At 40.3% G+C, this 20,360-nt stretch overlaps 1 protein-coding gene across 1 annotated transcript in view; it reads left to right on the top strand.

The window, feature by feature from the left end:
• The first annotated feature begins 12,821 nt into the window (after positions 1-12,821).
• LOC114352731 (Pseudouridine synthase 10) overlaps positions 12,822-20,360 on the top strand; it is a 28,808-nt gene continuing 21,269 nt past the window's right edge. Inside the window, exons 1-3 of the mRNA XM_028304431.1 lie at positions 12,822-13,178; positions 13,611-13,720; positions 14,664-14,803. Of these exons, the coding sequence (XP_028160232.1) occupies positions 12,970-13,178; positions 13,611-13,720; positions 14,664-14,803 (459 nt within the window). The 5' untranslated portion in view covers positions 12,822-12,969. The remainder of the gene's footprint in view (positions 13,179-13,610; positions 13,721-14,663; positions 14,804-20,360) is intronic.

Below are 20,360 nucleotides of genomic sequence, written 5' to 3'. Positions count from 1 at the left end.
AAGTGAGACGACCCAGGACCGAGACGTCTGGAGACGCATGATACGGAGGGCCGACCCCAAATTAAATGGGAATGGGCCAGGCAAAGAAGAAGTCATAAGCCTCATGAAGGAAGCAGGAGAACCAGAGTGACTGACATAGCCCGCAGAATCGCTAAAATCAAGTGGCAGTGGGTGGGGCACATAGCTCGTAGAGCTGATGGCCGCTGGGGCAGGAAAATTCTTAGCGGCGCAGGACCGGTCTTTGTGGAAAGCCTTTATCCAGCAGTTGACGTCTTTCGGCTGAAACGAACGAAACCTCATGAAGTCCAGACCCAGTGACGTACCACAGTTAGGGCTCATATGTCCCATACTAGAAGAAAAAATCGTTCACTATAGCAACACTGCCGTCGTAACCGTTTGAAGCGGCCGCGAAACTCCGGCGCATACGAATTGGCCATTACACGCGCCATTATAATTCCGCCCGGGTCGGTGGTGCAACGTGCAACGCGATATTGCACATCTGATAACTATTGCCTACGATCATTCGATAATCGATGACTGGCGATTTACTGTGCGTTGGTATTTAGGCGTCTACGACATGTTGAAATGTTTTACCATTTTTAGGGTTCCGTACCTCAAAAAGAAAAAAACAGAACCCTTATAAGATCACTTTGTTTTCCATCTGTCTGTCAAGACCCTTTTTCTCAGGCATGCGTGGAGGCTGAAATTCATATCAAATACTCACGTCTACTGTCGCTGGGAGCTGTGAAAAAATCTAACTCCTAAGTCAACGCATTAAAAACCTACAGGGTACTTACTGCCCGTGAACTCAGAATCTTGAAAGGTACAAAAAAACTGCGAGTTTACTTATACATACAATCTACAGGTTTGTACGGATGCCTCAGTGCCGTCTCGCACTTTTCCGGTTTTTATTTTATATCCGAATCGAGTTCATCCCGAGTTNAGGGCCCCTTGATAGAAATTTGCTACAGGCCCCGCGCTGGCTTAATCCGGCACTGCCTAAATATGTAACCTCTTGCACACATATACGACATTTTTCTTTATTAAATTTAAAATTTATTTCCCGCGCTCTGTCTAACAATGCTTTTAATCTTTTATCATGTTCCTCTTTGGTACTCCCCCAACAAATTAGGTCGTCTATGAAAGAATCTACACCCTCCAGGCCTTCAAATAATTGTTTGACTTTTGCATGAAATACTTCAGGTGCACAATTCAAACCGAACGGTAATCTTAAGTATTGGTAACGCCCAAAAGGTGTATTATGTTTCCAGCTTCATTCTTAGCGATTTATATAACATAGTGTAGTAGCGTTGCCACGCTACAGCCTTGCACGATTTTTTAAAGCAATTTTACATGACTTTTTTCTTTTAATTTAAAATTAAAAATAAAAAAGTCACTCAATTGACTACCGTAGTTGTTATCCCTACCCTTCTTCCGACAACGATTTCGAGTTGTTGCTCATTCTGCGTGTCCGTGCTGTAGCCTTCGCACGTCCACAGTCACTCGTAAAAAATATATTATTCTGAACTCTGAAGATGGAGAAAAAACCNAGTTGTTATCCCTACCCTTCTTCCGACAACGATTTCGAGTTGTTGCTCATTCTGCGTGTCCGTGCTGTAGCCTTCGCACGTCCACAGTCACTCGTAAAAAATATATTATTCTGAACTCTGAAGATGGGGAAAAAACGAAAGTATGAAGATATGGACGACGAAAAAATAATGAAGAAAATTAAGAAGTTACAAGGAAAGTTAAAGAATGTAAAAAATAAAGATCAACCTCCAGAGAGATCACCAAGTAAGTAAACTATGCTGTTTTCTGTTTAATGCGTAACTGCCGTACTGGGCTTTTACCGTTAAAAACTTTCATTGTGTTGCGAGCTTACCACACTGGGTATTCTCCTTCATAGCTAAAAATAGTGATTATTTTGTTCACCTACCTACCAATATTCGTAAATTTTAAATGCGTAACTGCCACACTGGGCTTTTACCGTTAAATACAAGATGTTGCGAGCTTACCACACTGGGTATTCTCCTTCATTACTAAAAATGGTGCTTGGTTTTTTCCAGGCCCATACATACCTGAAGATTTCTGCCTCGCATATAACGAGGATGACGATTCTATTTACCTACCGCCAAGTGATTGGGCCGGCACAATGACACCAAATTGCGAGCGATCACCGCCAGCTAACTCATCGAACCAAGAAGCTACACTTCCTCAAGTGGCAGACTTGTCGCCACAGCCTGGACCATCCTCGGCATGCGCAGCACCAACAGTTCCGGTACCAGCAGCCGAACAAGACCTCGATGATTCTATACTAAGTCTCTTGGGCGATGCACCCAAACCTGAAACTGTTTTTGGAAACAATATCCACAAAGATGTTGCTACAAGATGGCAAGAAATACTCGCCAAAGGGTTACCCAAAGAAACCAAAGAAAAACTGGTAAGTGAATACCTTATTCCTGCCAACTGCGACCTATTGGTACCGCCAATCTTAAATCCAGAGGCGAAAGCGGCACTCCCGGACGCTCTGGTAAAAAGAGATTTTTCATTGCTAAATAAACAAAAAGGTATAGCAGCAGCGCTTGCCGCCCTAGCGCAGGTAACCGACATGTTGATATCTAACGAATTTTCAAGAGAAAAATTGTTAAAACCACTCAGTGATGCCAGCCGTCTTCTCTGTGATAGCCACCACATAGAGACGAAAACACGGCGTAGTTTCGTCATATCGTCTATCAACTATAACCTAAAAGGTGCACTTATAGAGGCAAGTCGAGACAAGTTTTTATTCGGAGAAAATTTGACCGAAAAATTAAACGCGGCAAAAACTATCCAAAAATCAGGTGACACGTTGAAAAATCAACAGCGTCCACAAACTGGTAAAAATAATGTAAACAACAAGGACAAACCCAAAGGAAGGTTAAACACCAGAGCCCTGCATCCCAGACAGACAACGGCCAGGTTCGATGCGGGGCAGAACCGCTCAGCCGCGTACAGAGCACCTCCAGCAGCCAGAACTCATCCACCGCCGCCCCGCCGCACCCGCTCGCCGCAGCCGCCGCCGCCGCCGCCCCCCAGGACCCAGCAACACCAACACTATCGGCGTTAGAACCGCAGCAATCCGAGGTACAGTACGCTGGTCGTCTCAGCAATTACACTCATAAGTGGACTGACATAACTGACGATGAAACTGTTCTCGACTGGATTAAAGGATATGTGATTCCATTTCAATCAAAACCTATACAGTATTCACAACCAAACGTTTACCCAAAATCAGAACAAGAGTCATTAGATTTTGAAATTGCAATTAAAAAATTGTTAAATATTAATGCCATTTCCAAATGTAAACATGTTGAGGGAGAATTTATATCCAGCATATTTTTAGTACCTAAACCGAACGGTGAAAAAAGATTCATTCTGAATTTAAAAAACCTGAACAAATTTATCCAGCCTTCTCATTTTAAAATGGAAGACTATAGAACATCTATGAAGTTAATAAGCGAAAACTGTTATATGGCATCAGTAGATTTAAAGGACGCTTACTTTTTAATTAATATAAACAAATCACAAAGAAAGTATCTCAGGTTCAATTATAACGACACACTTTACGAATTTAATTGTTTACCTTTCGGTTTATGTACAGCACCATTTGTTTTCACTAAGATACTCAAACCAGTCATGCAATATTTAAGAAGTCAGAATTTTTTATCGGTTATTTATCTTGATGACATACAATGCATCGGACGTACCTATAAAGAATGTGATGAGAATGTACAAGCCACTATATCATTTTTGCAATCATTAGGTTTTATCATTAATTTTCAAAAAAGCTGCTTGATACCGAACAGAGTTTGTCAATTTCTTGGATACGTGTTTGACTCAAAAAATATGTCTATTTATTTACCAGACACAAAACGTTTAAAAATTACAGACACTTTAAATAAATTTCTTCGAATAAAATCTTGCAAATTGCGCGATTTTGCTAGACTACTTGGACTGTTAATATCCGCCTGCCCAGCTATTGATTATTCTTGGGTGTACACTAAATTGTTAGAACGACACAAATATTTATTTTTGATGAAAAACCCAAGTTACGAACAAAATATATCAATTCCAATTGAGATAAAAAATGATTTGCTTTGGTGGGTACAACACGTAAAATCTGACGTTTCACGGTTACGTTTTAATAACTTTTGTATCGAAATATTTTCTGACGCATCCTTATCTGGGTGGGGCGCATATTGCAATGCAAAAGAATCTCATGGTTTTTGGAAAAATGATGAATTAAAATTACACATAAACGAATTAGAACTCCGAGCTGCCTTTTTTGCACTTAAATTATTTGCCAACGACTTAAGACACTGTGAGGTATTATTAAGAATTGATAACGTAACTGCAATCTCTTGTCTAAATAAAATGGGTAATGTACAATTCCCAAATCTAAATAATATTGCAAGACAGGTTTGGCAATGGTGTGAAAAGCGAAAAATAATTATTTTTGCCTCGTATATTAATACAAAGGACAATCATAATGCTGATAGATTGTCGCGAAAGAAATTTAGCGATACAGAATGGGAGTTGGCAGACTATGCATTTCTACAACTAAAAAACCATTTTGGAAATCCTAACATTGATTTGTTCGCCACTCGCCAAAATACAAAATGTCACCATTTTGTGTCCTGGAAGAACGACCCTGATGCATGGGCCGTTGACGCTTTCACAATATCTTGGCATAAAATATTCTTTTACGCTTTTCCTCCATTTTCACTCATTTTAAAAAGCATTCAAAAGATCATTAATGACAGGGCAGAAGGCATTTTAGTCGTACCTTATTGGCCAACCCAGCCTTGGTTTCCACTCTTTCAAACTCTAATTGTTGACAATAGCATTATAACATTTGATCCTGATATTAACCTTTTGATCTCGCCTTCCAGACAACCTCACAACTTACACCGCAGCCTCAGGTTGGTTGCCGCGAAATTATCAGGCAAGCTTTATTGAAAAGATCATTGTCTAACAGATCTGTCGAAATAATGCTTTCTTCCTTATCGGAAAATACCTATAAGCAATATGATTCTTCTATAAGAAAATGGATTGATTATTGTAATTCACATAGTTATGATTATACAGCAGCATCAGTACCGATTGTAATACATTTTTTAACTCTAATGTTTGATTCTGGTGCCAAATATGGAACAATTAACAGCCATAAGTCGGCTCTATCCTTATTACTTGGAAATAATGTACTTAATGATGATCGAATCAAAAGATTCATGAAAGGAGTTTTCAGGTTAAGACCAACAAGACCGAAATATAACTTTACATGGAACCCAAACACCGTTTTAGAATATTTATCTCAAAAATGGCCTAATGAAGATCTTAACCTGGAAACTCTCTCAAAGAAGACTTTGACTCTGTTGGCCCTAGTAACTGCGCATCGAATGCAAACTTTTGCGTTAATTAAACTTGAAAATATTCTGATTAATAGTAGAGAAATACTTATAAAAGTCCCTGATTTTATTAAAACTTCAAATCCTACTTCATTGCAACCTCTTTTAAGGCTTCCATTTTATCATGAAAAGCCAGAGATCTGCCCAGGTAAATGTTTACAGGAATATATAAATAAAACTAAGGATTTACGTAAAACTACTTGTAGCTATTTATTTATAAGTTATAAAAAACCACATAATAAAATTTCAAGCCAAAGAATGAGTCACTGGATTTGCGATGTTCTTGTTGAAAGTGGTATTGATACATCCTTGTTCACGGCGCACAGTACGCGCCATGCGTCAACTTCTGCGGCCAACAGACTCGGAGTCGGTATAGACTTGATTAGAAAGACAGCGGGTTGGTCAAACTCTTCGATCACCTTTGCTAAATATTATAATAAAGATGTTTTGTCTTGTGATGATAATGAATTTGCTAGAAATGTATTATCTTCTCGAGTAAATTAATATAATTGTATTCGTATACACCTGAAAATAGAATGATTTGTTACACAAAAACATTTTTTATTTACAATCAAATTTATTACTCACCTGAAGTACACTGATGACATTTTATTAAACTGTCTCTAAACATCTACACTATGTTACATAAATCGCTAAGAATGAAGCTGGAAACATAATTGAGAATCAAACGAACTTGCAAAAGTGAAGTTCGATACCAATTATGTGACAGCTTCATTCGACGCGATTTATATACACCCACCCATTAACACTGAATAGTAAAAGTCAACACTGTTTTACCTTACACGTGTTACTATTTTATTCCCAACCCTGCAAATAAAATGTCATTTATCAAGAAACATTTACACACGTAAATAAAAAATCATCATTGTCTTTTAACTAAATGAGCAACAACTCGAAAGCGTTGTCGGAAGAAGGGTAGGGATAACAACTACGGTAGTCAATTGAGTGACTTTTTTATTTTTAATTTTAAATTAAAAGGAAAAAGTCATGTAAAATTGCTTTAAAAAATCGTGCAAGGCTGTAGCGTGGCAACGCTACTACACTATGTTACATAAATCGCGTCGAATGAAGCTGTCACATAATTGGTATCGAACTTCACTTTTGCAAGTTCGTTTGATTCTCAATTTTATCGGTAACACTGCAAAGCTTTTCTTCTCAGATTCCGTTTGATTGTTACGAGTAATACAGTGTACCTACAGAGAAGTGGCAACGAGCTTTCTTTGTACTTAATATTTCAGTGCACTAGAAGAGGATTCGTTGAAGATAATAATCCGTGCTGTTGTATTTAATTTGAATACAATTCCGCCTTTGGCGTTGGCCCAGTTTTGTGATGTAGAAATATAAATATCGTTAAGAAATAAGGGATTTATTTATGGCAGTTTAGTAACAATCGTCAAAGTAAGGAAACTTAACATGATTTATTTCACGTCACAGTTAGCAAACTTAATATACATGCATAACCTTAGCCCTTTCTAATACACAGTAAAATGTTTATGTAAGTATAATTGTTTATACCTATCTCTTCTCAAACTTACTAATTGCACTAAAAGGTGACTTATGAACTGGGTCTCAAGTACCTTTAGCAAAAGTTTGAACAATATTAACTTAACAACTATCTAGCTCAATACAACTAGTTTTCCAATACCAAGAAACAAATAGCTGCACTAATCCGTTTGAGAGAGAGATATATTAAATCCATTTTGCTGTGAAATAGCTGCTTAATAAACTGTTGCAGCGAAGCCTTCCATGCGGAAGCAATTTTACAGTTGCCACGAATTCCTTTAAACAAACGGAGCGTCGGACCGTATTAAATGGACAGCTGAAAATGTTATTTGAAGCGGGCCCAAGCACAGCTTTCCACGTAAAAGGACACGCGCGAAACGATTTAAGGTTCGGCCAAAACGTAAAGTTCATATTCCTTCGGAATAGAGCAACCACCAGCTGTCAAACGAAACCGATTTTGGATGACACTGGATATCATTTAATTTTGTGTCAGTGTCAGGTATTTCACTGTTTTGTACAATAAATCAGTCACTGAACCAGTCACCACGTTTCTGAAGCACTATTTCTCATAACATTAAACATTTACAATTTCACTTACGTAAAATCTGAAAATATCTTAGAATTCAAATTTTCAGCGTGCTAATAAGTGCCTGCGTACTGTCAAATAGTTGCAAAAAACGGTTCAGTTTGACGTGACGCCGCGGCGACGGCATCACGCATCTCTTTTTATCACATAGTATTGCTGCTAATGACATCTCGCTTGCTCTGTTCTTTGTTGCTCTATTCCGCTAGGTTAATATACATATTAACTTTATGGGCCAAACCATCAGCGATCAGTAGAAATAAATCAGTAGGATCGCCATCGCAGTCGTGCTCGTGGGCTGCAAGCGTTGGTTTGGCCGATCCTTTAGGAAAAACAATGCATTTGAGCAGATTACATCTGAATGCACATTTTTCCACATAAAGGACTTAATGCGATTAAACGTTTCAATAACAGACAGTCAGTTCGCGGACTTTGTTAGCTCGTAGCAAAGGAAAGGTACTGCTTTATTGATTACGTTGTTTGTATGCAGTGCGCTTCGAGCCTTTGAGGCTAATAGATTATGACGTGTAAATCCGGTGTGAACTAGAGATTTTTTCCAATTAAGTAGTATATCTGTAGCTAATTTTAAACACCTATGTATTTTCTAAAAAAATCCCGCAACACAATTACAAATATGGACGTATATTTATCTATATTGTATTTACTTATGGTAAACACGAACGTTAGTGAGGACGGTGAATTTTGATGTAATTTAATATTGTACTTATACGTCAGAATTATAGCTATATCCACGTAAACATGCTATTAGTGTCAGCTAGTGTTCCCGGGGCCTATAGGCTTTTAGGCCTAAAATTAAGCCTATTTAGTTCTTTTTTTGGCCATGATAGACTACTAGGCTTTTAAAAGGCTACTCATTATAAAAAGCCTATAGGTTTAAAAAAAGACCTATAGGCCTAAATAGCCTTTTAGGCTTTATTTCCGACTAAAGTCTTTTTTTAAGTTGTAGGCTTATTATAGGGCTATAGCCATTATTCAGGTTATGGCTTAGTATGAATTAAACAAGTATTTTTGTATTGCATTTATTTTCAAATTAAATATAAAAACGTTATACATTGTTTCCAAAATATATAATTTCTTTTTTTATGTATTTTTTTATCGGCAACCTAAAAAGACCTTAAACCGTCAGCCCACCTTAAAAACATGAAAGAATACAACTATTGGTCTATTTGTACCTATAATTTATTGTACCTATAATTTATTGTACCTATAAGAATTATCCTCCAACTCCTAAGCATTAAGTAGTTTTACCTTCTATCATCAGCTCATCAATATGAGATGATGATTTCCAGGAGCGAATACTTGAATAACTTAAAAAGTTTGAAAAACGATATACGTGCCTATAAAATATGAGGGTTGCCCTCGATTTCCCTAGGATCCCATCATCAGATCCTGACTTGGTGACAATTGGACCACCTCAGAAGTGTACCCTATCGAACAAAAAAAGAATTTTGAAAATCGGTCCACAAAATTGACGGAGTAATCGGTGAACATACATAGAAAAAAAATACACACAGTCGAATATAACCTCTTCCTTTTTTGAAGTCAGTTAAAAATAAATAAAATAGACCTAGCCTAAAGGACTAAAAACCTTTATAGGTTTTTTAGCCTTTCAAGCCTTTTAAATATGCGCCTAGCCTACAAAAAGGCTAAAAGCCTATAGTAATCGGGTGGACAAAAAAAAGGCTATGAAAAAGGCCTAGCCTAAAGGCCTAAAAGACTTTTTAGGCTTTTTTCCCGCTGTAGCCCCTAATTCATAGGCTAGCCTTAAAAAAAAGCCTAAAAGCCTATAGGCCTCGGGAACACTAGTGTCAGCTCGTGTGTGACTACTATCATCATCGGTTGCTAACTACATCCTGATGCGTGAGCTTCATATATATTATTCTGTGGCTCGACTTTCGCCTGGCGCGGCAGCCCAATAAAAAGCCTAACAAAAGCCGGGCAGGCCGGACAACACAATATTTGGCCGGACAAGACCGTAAAAAGCCGGACGCCTGGCAACCCTACCTGTGCATCACATATGTATTGTGTGTATGTTCAGAGAATTTAACACGAAGGAAACACGATACACAATTGGTAACTAATCGCTACATTCTCTACTCGTGGAATCGCTTACAATTAAGTGGTCGGTAATTAACACAGACCTTTTAGGTTGTTTATGTGATCACTTACCTAACAAAAGTAATATTTTGTTATCAGTGCCAAAGAAATATACTATAAGTAGCTGTATGTTTATCAACATGATTTTTAGACAATATCTTAGCTACTTAGTCAGTCTTACGATAAATGATAATGACCTTATGTTAAATTATGTACAAAAGTATTTTTTTTCACCGGTGATAGTAACATGCAGAAATATTGTACAGTTTTGTTAAAAGCTCTTAACTGAAATGAATATATTTTTCACTAAGAGGATTATTTGATATTTGAATTGTGTCGAATTGAATAATACTCAAATATTGAACAATAGTGCTTTACTATGTATTGGTTTTCATAATTATTTATTGAAACATATCGGTGATGCTTTGTTTTGAAAGCCTGTTCCTATAAATCTTTTCATGGAATTAATAAAGAATTATGACTAAAAATATATTAATTTAAAAGCTCTCTGCAAAACCAGTATTCACTCCAATAAAATTGAAGTACTGAAGTATTCGATAATAATATTTATTTCATATCAAAAGTTAATTCTTAGGTATTGTGTAATTACCTACATTTGTACGAGTAATCGCGGTTTGTGTGTTAATGTTAATTATTTAAGTACATAATACTTACATTCGCCCAACAATAAATGCTGAGCTTCAAAATGTAATATTTTAAAGATTTTTTATTATTTCATGTTGTTGGGTTAACACAGCATTCTAAATATTGGGGTTGCGTGGTTTTCTCGCCAGAGGGCGGCTAAGCAGAACGTGCTTCAGCGAACAGCCCAGATTTTCGCAAATATCTTCACAAATACTATGATCGAAGTATTATTTNATCCGAGTCTTGCAGCTATGCCTGCCTTTGATTCCTACTGATAATGATGATTCTTTCGACCGATTTCGGTCATAGTGACTTTAGCTGTCTTGGCGGCGCTGGTGCGCCCGAAGATAGCTTACATAGCCGATCTTCGCGGCAAACTCCTCGCACATTGAGAGTATCTGACTATCTGAGCACGCCGCCAACATAATTATTAATTATAGTGAATGGCGGCAGATGGACGAGATTTGCATCATCGCGTTTCGCGTCGAGTTCAGGTGTGCGCTGCACTTTGAACTCGCGGACTCGCCTCTTCACAATCTCCCGCCATTCTAGGCGCTAAGCTCCCAAACCTTCCCATTGTGATTTGAGAGGGCCCATTTTGCATCTTTTCATATGCTGCTTCTAGACATCTTTGTACCTATCTGAGGAGTTGATCGCCATGTTTCCGCTTACCCTCCTCAAGTTAAAAGTAGAAGATTGATTCCTACTACGCTAAGAGAGGATGAAAGACCAGGAGAACCAATGTGACTAACATAGCCAGCAGAATCGCTAAAATTAGTGGGCGTAGCTCGTAGAGCTGATGGCGACTGGGGCAGGAAAGTTCTTGAGTGGCAACCACGAGCTGGAAGACGTAGCGTAGGCAGGCCTCCCACTAANCATAACAATCTCATTTCGTTGGAGGCGAATGTTGACATTGTTCCTGAACACCCTAAAAATAACGACGTCGCACACGACTCGAGCTCCGACGACGTCGAGGTGGTCGCGCATACAACATCGCAGCAGCATGTGGATGGAGCGGGTCGTCGTCCGCTGCTCAAGGTGATTCCTGTGTCGGTCAGCGGCCCTCTGGGCTCGGCGGACATATATGCTCTCCTCGATGATGGCTCAACGGCTACCATTATCGATTCAAAAGTGGCTGAAGACATCGGCGCTGTGGGGCCTAAGGGGAACATTACGGTAAATTGTATAGGTGGGCTTTCTAAAAGTTCGGAAGTCACATTTGTAAATATTAATATAAAAGGTAAACATGGTCAAAAATCTTTCGATATTTCTAATGTTCGTGCCATGCCAAAATTAAATTTAACCAATTGTCAATCGGTGTCGGCGGATGACATTTCGCGCTTTGACTATTTACGTGATTTGACGGAAGAGCTGTGTTACGAACAAGCAAAGCCCGCATTGATCATCGGAGTTGACAACTGGCACTTGAGTGTTCCGCTCGCAGTACGTCACGGTTCTAGGTGTCAGCCGGTTGCCACTCGTACGCCTTTGGGTTGGGTTCTGTATGGATTCTCTTCCAGTAAAACAAAACCGGTTGAATTTGTTAACCATTGCAATTTTGACGAAAGCGAATCCGTGGAGACACTGATAAAAGAAAATTACAAGCTAGACTCAATTGGAATTGAGAAAAAAGATTATCGTACTAAAAGTCAGGCTCGCGCTTTGGACATTTTGGAAAATACAACTCGGCGTCTTCCCGGAGGTCGCTTTGAAACTGGTCTTTTGTGGCGAGATGACTTAAAAGATGTACCAAATAATTTTGAGATAGCCTTGTCGCGTTTTAAGAGCCTGGAACGGAAATTTCAAAAAGAACCCGAGTTCGCAGAAGCTTACCGTCTGAATATGCAGGCTACTATAGATAAAGGTTACGCGGAAATTTGTACTAAGCCGCCAAGCGGCATCACTTGGTATTTGCCTCATTTCGGAGTCTTTCACCCCCAGAAGCGTAAGTTAAGGATTGTTCACGATGCTGCAGCTAAGTTTCTGGGAATAAGCTTTAACTCTATGCTTCTGTCAGGTCCTGACTTGCTTCAAAATTTAGTCGCGATTCTAATGCGTTTTAGAGAAGGCTGCGTAGCGTTAAACGCGGATATCCGTTTTTTTTTTGAAACAGCAGAAACGCAGTTGCTACACTTTCGACCGTTACTACACACCTAGTCGGGTTCAGAATCATACAATCTAACGATTTTATAGGGTTTTTGCCGTATTGCTATGAGACATGGTTTTGGTCGTGCGCTCTCGTACTATAGTTGAAGTCGTTTTATCTAAATATTTTTGGAAAAGTTGTGTATTATTTGTAATATTTACATAAACAAATACATAACCTAAAATACAGATTTTCATGAATTTCAAAGCGATTTAGGTAACAATACTACAGTTATAATTTTCTTTATATTAAAAAATCACATGGAATATTTTCGTGATAGACTTTCAAAGATTATAATGTAATAAACCAAGAAAAACCCCTTAAATGTATAAAATTTTTATTGAATTGAATATGAAATCTGCTTCCAGTTTCACGATAAACCCACAATCGACCAAAACAAGCAACCAGACACCGAGCAACTGTCTTCATCTTCAGATGCCACCGTCACAAGTCAATCTGACGACAAATCTACACAAAGAGTCACAAAACACGAAAATGATGTGGAGATGGACGCTGAGGATGAATCGAATAAAAATGACGTTGAGATGGTCACTGAAGCTGCTAATGGTAACGGAGAAGACGTAAATAATGGTACGGGCTCTCCTCAAGCGAAGAGACGCAAGCTCGCAGTGTGTGGGACGTGCCTAGGCTTGTTAGAAGAGGATGGGTGGGCGGAAAGCAATGCAACGGTTAAAGAGGTGCTGGATAAGAAACAGTAAGTTAGATTACAATACAGTACTTATTTAGATAGTTTTGAAGGTTCCACTCCTAAATATAATTAAAGGAACTTAATTTTAGTTATGCCTCACTTTTACATTAACATTGTATGCTAATCTGACTATCAAGGTTCATTTTCTCAGAAATGGCATCATGAAAACAAACAAAAAAGTAAATAAGTGTTTATTTCTTCAAAATCACAAATGTACAATTTTATTTTAGTGTACCAGTCTCTGCACTACATGCTTGTATCACAGTGGCCAGAAAACACAATTATCATTAAAATTTTATGACATCGGTTTAAATAGCTAAAATTAATCAGAAATGTGTTACAGAACTTTCAGACCATAATTATGTCCCCTTCCTTTTACTTGATCATCCTGAAAAATAATAATCCTAAAATTCTTTTAATTTTCCCTTGTGTACCCAGGTACGACAGCAAATCATTCGGGTGTGGTCTCTCCTCACCAATGTGTCTCTTGCTGCGAGAGAAGGTCATGTGTCTGATCATCAAGGAGGTGTTCCCAGAATATGATGAAAGTAAGTACCACAAATCAAGTATTTTTTGGATGTGATATTGGATACTTTAATTTTATTAATTAAACAACAACTAAACTTTTCAAAAGAATTTAATCATTTATTTATTTCATTTTTGGAACGTCGCGCGTTTTCTAGCAAGAGCCTAAAATCAGTATTGTTCACTTTTCAGCTCTTTGCTTTTTTATCGTTATAGCACACAATTTTTTTACTCAGGAAACAAACTTATTTAAAACACTACTCAAAATTTTTGTATCTACTTGATAGGGATGTTATGGATTATGTAGTTTCGGTTATGGAACAATATTATACCGGTTTCGGTTACGGTTACGGATATTTTTTATTTCGGATATCCGAAAGTTACGGTTACGGATATCCATAACATCCCTGCTACTTAGGGACCCCCCACACTAGCGGCTGCCAAACGCCGTATTTACGTTGCGTAGGCATTAGTAAGATGACGCTCGAAAAACGTGTGTGGAGGTCCCTTACTTTGATTCACTTCAAATTCAAATTCTTTATTGCTCCAAGGTTGGTATACAAAGGTTTTTACAGACCTTATGTAAAGCTATTGTGTGTCAAAGTGTTTACAAATCAAAGATCTTTGTCAACGTTTTAACTACAGTAGAATCTCGATTATCCGGATATCCGATTATCCGGACTCATTTTTCACGGTTCTAATTGCCGATTTAAGGTCTGGACCTATCAAAACGGCAAGGCACCGCCACCGTAACACGGTACAGACGTCGTCTTGGTTCATTGTTATAAGAAGATGGATTCATCAAATCGTCTTAAATAATGTATTAAAACCCTTTCTATTGTAAAAAGTTAATTATTGTTTGATTTTACTTTTAAATCGATTATCCGGATTTTCGATTATCCGGAACACCCCTGGTTTTAATTGATCCGAATAATCGGGATTCTACTGTATCTATTATTTTCGTAGACACAGTAACAAGCATCAAAGAAGCGTGGAAAGCGCGTCACGCGCCTGCGCTGGCCAGACATCTAGGGCTTGCGTTGGACTCGGGCGCCGTCTCAGCCTTGTTACTCGTGCTAAACATGGAGTACCCTGATGATATACAGGTAAACGCAACAATTAATCTAGAAATTAGCACGGCACTAAATAAATACAGGGTGTTAGGTAAATGGGTATATGAGCCGACACTAACCCATGTTAACATATGCATATAAATGGTATGGTGAGGTCAGAAAATTCATACCATCATTTTAATTATTTTAATTTTCATACAAATCTGATTTTATAAATTTTATTTTGTATGAAAATTTAAAAAATTAAAATGATGATGTCAATTTTCTGACTTCACCATACCATTTATATGCATATGTTAACATGGGCTAGTGTCGGCTCATATACCCATTTACCTAACACCCTGTATATTCAAAACTGCCACGCGGTCTCGTGCTAGATGGGCGTCTTAAAGGCCACCTTCTATCAACGGGAGCGCGTGGTCCCCTATCCGTCCCCCGGACACGGCCTGAGCCGAGGTCCGAGCCTACCGTGGCGCCCTCAGGCCGCGTCCGTAGTCCCCCTCGATCGGGCCCACTAGATTGAGCCCGCCGTAGGCTGCACTTTGGTCCAACACCGCGGTGGGCAACCCTCTAGTTGGGTTCGCCACTGATCGGGCGCCTTATGCGCTCGATACGGCCCGATCGCGAACGTCGGTCTGCGACCGACGCGGACGAGCCTCGCCACACTCGGCCTCGTCGGCACGCGCACCGACNATTTAATTAGTCTTAGGGGTGGACATAGGTCCATTCTTCCCGTCGATGTTCCTGCACTTTTCAAGGCGAGTGTGAATAGGCACTTACAGGGCAGATATGTACCATCCTAGACTGTATCTTACTTAACACCAGGTGCGATTGCGGTCAAATACCTGCCTTGTCTTGCATAAATAAATGCAGGACAATCTTTGAACAATTTCAGACAACGCCATCCAGTCCCAAAGGCGAAGAACTCTTGCGAACTTCTGAACACTTTAGCTCTTCAGTTCTCATGGACCACACTAATATTATAAAAGCGAAAGTTTGTGTGGTGTTGATGTTTTGTTACTTCTTCACATGTAAACGGCTGGAGCGATTTTAATATTTGGTATGGAGTTAGCTGACACCCTGGATACGCTACACATAGGCTACGTTTTACCGCGGGTAACACCGCGGGGCACAGCTAGTAACTAAATAATGAGGATTTCCACAACGACCAGTGCTGCGCCGCCGGCATCCAGGCACCTCCAGACCAGATCGTCGGTCCACCTAGTGGGGATCCAATCGTTGCGGAAATACTTAGGGGAGACCTTTGTCCAGTTGTGGACGTATTTCGCTGACGAACGAACGAAATAGTAATAAGACCTATTTCTAGTAAACTGAAAGGTGAGATACAGGTCAAGAGCTTCCTCGTTGTGGATAAAAAAATCTCCATGAGATCTCTAATATAAGCTTAATATTTACGTGATTATACGTCTAACTATAGTCACTACAGTTTATTTATGTGAATCATTCCAGGAGCTAGAAATCCTCAAGCCACTCTCGCCAGAGCTCTTCCAATCCAGAAGTAGACAGAGGAAGCGCTTCACCGTGGAATTCACGCGGCGCTCCGTCGAACAGGCTTTAGAGGGCGCCACTTTAGCTGCGTTGGCGCCGCTAGGCTGGGGCGCCGTCAAGGGCGCCAAAACCAGGGCGAACTGTGTCAGTGTCACTTGCACGAAGGCGCCTATGTATTTGGGAGGCAGGTGAGAGCTCTTTGAGACTTATAGGTCCCTGGTACTTTTAGAGTGCGAACGTCCAAGCATACCATATTGAGAAAGATCAAGCTCAGTCAAGATCAGTCGTCATGAGTCCCTGGTACTTTTAGATTATCCACGTCCAGGAATACATCATGTCGCCAGTGTCTTTTGTCTCTTTCTGTACTTAAGAGTAGGGTTTGAAGAGGGCGCCGTCAAGGGCGCCAAAACCAGGGCGACCTGCGTCAGTGTTATCTGTACGAAGGCGCCCATGTATTTGGGAGGCAGGTGAGAGCTCTTTGAGACTTATGGGTCCCTGGTACTTTTAGATTGCGAACATTCAAGCATGCATCATATTTTCAGCAAGTAAGATTAAGCTCTTTAGTAGTCATGAGTCCCTGGTACTTTTGGATTATATACGTCATGTTGCCAGTGTCTTTTGTCTCTTTCTGTACTAAAGAGCAGGGTTTAAAGAGGGCGCCAAAATTGGGGCGACCTGTGTTATTACTTGCACGAAGGCGTCTATGTATTTGGGAGGCAGGTGAGAGCTCTTTAGAACTTATAGGTCCCTGGTACTTTTAGAGTGCGAGCGTTTAAGCATGCATCATGTTGTCAGTAAGTAAGATTAAGCTCTTCAGTCGTCATAAGTCCTTGGTACTTTTGGATTATATACGTCATGTTGCCAGTGTCTTGTCTCTTTCTGTACTTAAGAGTAGGTTTTAAAGAGGGCGCCACGGTTGGGGCGCCGTTGGGCGACAATACCAGGGCGGCCTGCGTCTGTGTCACTTGTACGAAGGCGCCCATGTATTTGGGAGGCAGGTGAGAGCTCTTTAGGACTTATAGGTCCCTGGTACTTTTCGTTTGCGAACATCCAAGCATACCATGTTGAGAAAGATCAAGCTCAGTCAAGATCAGTCGTCATGAGTCCCTGGTACTTTTAGATTATCCACGTCCAGGAATACATCATGTCGCCAGTGTCTTTTGTCTCTTTCTGTACATAAGAGTAGACAGAGAAAGCATTTTTTATTTTGTGCAGGCAGGTAAGAACTCTTCAGTCCTGGTACATTTGGATTGGGTGGGTACGTTGAGAAATCATATTATCTTCAGTGTCTTTTGTCCCTTTCTGTACTAGCAAGTGTCAAGGGAAAGACAGAGATAGCACTATTTTGTTTCTATTGGTGCTTGCCAAGACCAAAAACTCCTCAGTATTCATGCTTCCCTGGTACTTTTGTCACAGCTAATATCACCTTTGGAATAAGTTTGGTTTATGGCAGCATGCGTTGGCCCCAACAGTGGATCAATAAAATAACAGTATAGTTTGTAAGAACTATTTATTAGTCTAAACAAATAAAGAAATTTTGACTTTGACTTTGAACAACTTTGGTGCCAATACTGTTTTCTGGATCCACACGTTAGACGAGTGGCGTTAGGATTGGGACCAATGTTGGAGCCAACCTTAGTAGAGAGAAGAAGGCAGATCATCAAAATTAACCTTTATATCTACTCCCCTAAGGTACATAAAGCTGTCGCGCGAGCTGCCTCAAACGCCATGGCTGGTGCAGGGAGAAAGGATGATGGAGTCTTCCGTGCAGGAGATTATATTCGAACCGCTGGCCAAGGTGTGCGGGTGAGTTTACTGCAGGCTGTTATGATAGTTGGTTAGATAAATGAAAGTGTAAAAAAAGATAGTAAAACTAAGATTAAAGTGAAATAAATGAATAATAATAACGTATTTATTACACATTGAAAGACGACTTGTGAGATTTACGTGTCTGGAATTCTCGGAAAATACAGCTCTACACTGGACCGCAACGAAAAGGGGTCGGTTAGAAAATCTTATATCTTCAGAAGAACCTGATCTAGCTTTATGAAAAAGACTATATTAATTGAAACTTTTTAATTTAGTTTTTCCAGTTTATTTTGTTTAAGGTAGGTCAAGTACTTTTGAAGATATACAAGATTTTCTAACCGACCCTTTTTCTTTGCGGTACAATGTAGTTTTTGTATGCCCTAAGAATATGCCCTGGGTTAATCCGCGCTACTACGCGGTTTATTCAAAAGTTAGCACATACTTCTGCGATATTTCCAGGCGGGTTTCCATTTCCTGGGTACGCGCATGTCTTCTTTAATTTTTCTTCTTCTTTCATTTTTTTAAAAAGATTATTAGCAATTTGTATTGCACAAATTACTAATAGTCCCGTTAGCCCCTCGTGGTAAGCTAAATAAGCTTGTGTTACGACGAGTGGGCTCACCACAATAGTCGAGCGGCGGTGGGATTCGAACCCGCGTTCCTCGGATCTCGAGTCGGCCAGTCCGACCCCTTCACCGTTCGGCTATCGTGGCTATAATACAGTGTGAGTCACGTTAAAGTGTACATATAAAAATAGATGAAACTAGACCTATTTTTATGTACAAAAAAGAGGTCAACATTTTTTTATAGTTTTATTTTTCTTCCAATTACTTATTGTAAAGAAAACGTAATAACTTTTAACTAAGCGATATATCCTGATAAAATAAAAACGGTAATAATGCTAAATAACAGACGATACTAAAAAAATACGTAAAATACACAAAAAAGGCCAACAAATAATAAAAAATGATACTTTTAGAAAAAAATCTGCTTTTAAATTCGTGTTTTTTTGGTAATTTGATAAATTTCTCCAAAAAATGCCCCTATAACAGGTGGTTTGATTACCTTGTATTATTCTCTATCGTATTAGCTTTGTAAAACCAAAAATCGCATGTCTCTATCCCTATCACAACATTTGCTATGATCGTTCGAGGTTTCATATGTACACTTTAACGTGACTCACACTGTATATCGTGGTACGCGCATGTGTTGGTATGTTATAACGTGTCGCTTGTTGTCGCAGCATGTCGGCGGCGGAGGCGGAGCACCGGCTGAAGTTCATCTCGGCGGGCCGCGAGGACGTCGACGTCCGGTGCCTCGGACAAGGAAGGCCCTTCGCTGTCGAGGTGACTATCATCAGGTCATTTAGTCTCCACTGCAGAACTCTTCCTCTCCCCCTCTCTCTCTTCATCTCCCACTCGCTCTCTCTCCCTCTCTCTTTCTGTCCCTCTTCCTCCCTTTCTCTCTCTACCTCTCTTCATCTCCCATTCCCTCTTTCTGTCCCTCTTCCTCCCTCTCTCTATCTCTCCCTCTTTCTCTGTTTGTCCCTCTTCCTCCCTCTCCCATTCTCGCTCTGCCTCTCTCTTCCCCACTCTCTCTTTCTTCCTGTCCTTCCCTCCCTCTCTCTTGTGTTGGTCGCAGCATGTCGGCGGCGGAGGCGGAGCACCGGCTGAAGTTCATATCGGCGGGCCGCGAGGACGTCGACGTCAGGTGCCTCGGACAAGGCAGGCCCTTCGCTGTCGAGGTGACTACCGTCATCATGTAGTCGTTTAGTCTCCACTGCAGGACTCTGTCACCCTCCCTCCCTCCCACTTTCCCTCCCTCACGCACTCCATCCCCTCTCCCTCCCTCTCTGCCACTCACTCTCTGTCCATCCCTTTTTTCCTACTCTCTCTCCCTCTCCCCCTCTGCCCCTCCCTTTCTTTCCTACTCTCTCGGTCTCTCACCCTCCTCTGTCCCTCTCCCTCCCTCTCTCTCCCTCTACCCCTCCTCCGTTCTTCCCTTTCTTTCCTACTTTCTCTCTCTCCTTCTCTCTGACGTGAGGTGCCTGGGCGCAGGGAGACCCTTCGCTGTCGCAGCATTATCATCTAGTCGTATAGTCTCTACTGCAGGACTCTCTCTCCCTCCCTCTCTTACCCTCCCTCCCTCCCTCTCTGTCCATCTCTCTCGTACCCTCCTTCTCTCTCTTACCCTCCCTCCCTCTCTGTCCATCTCTCTCTCTCTTTCTCTTACCCTCCCTCTATCCATCTCTCTCCCTCTCTCCCTCCCTCTC

This window comes from Ostrinia furnacalis, unplaced genomic scaffold (assembly GCF_004193835.3).
Source record: "Ostrinia furnacalis isolate ACB-3 unplaced genomic scaffold, ASM419383v2 OfSCF1433, whole genome shotgun sequence".
NCBI classification, from domain to species: domain Eukaryota; kingdom Metazoa; phylum Arthropoda; class Insecta; order Lepidoptera; family Crambidae; genus Ostrinia; species Ostrinia furnacalis.
The sequence above is the reverse complement of the archived record's forward strand: the minus strand, read 5'-3'. Positions and strand labels throughout refer to the sequence as shown.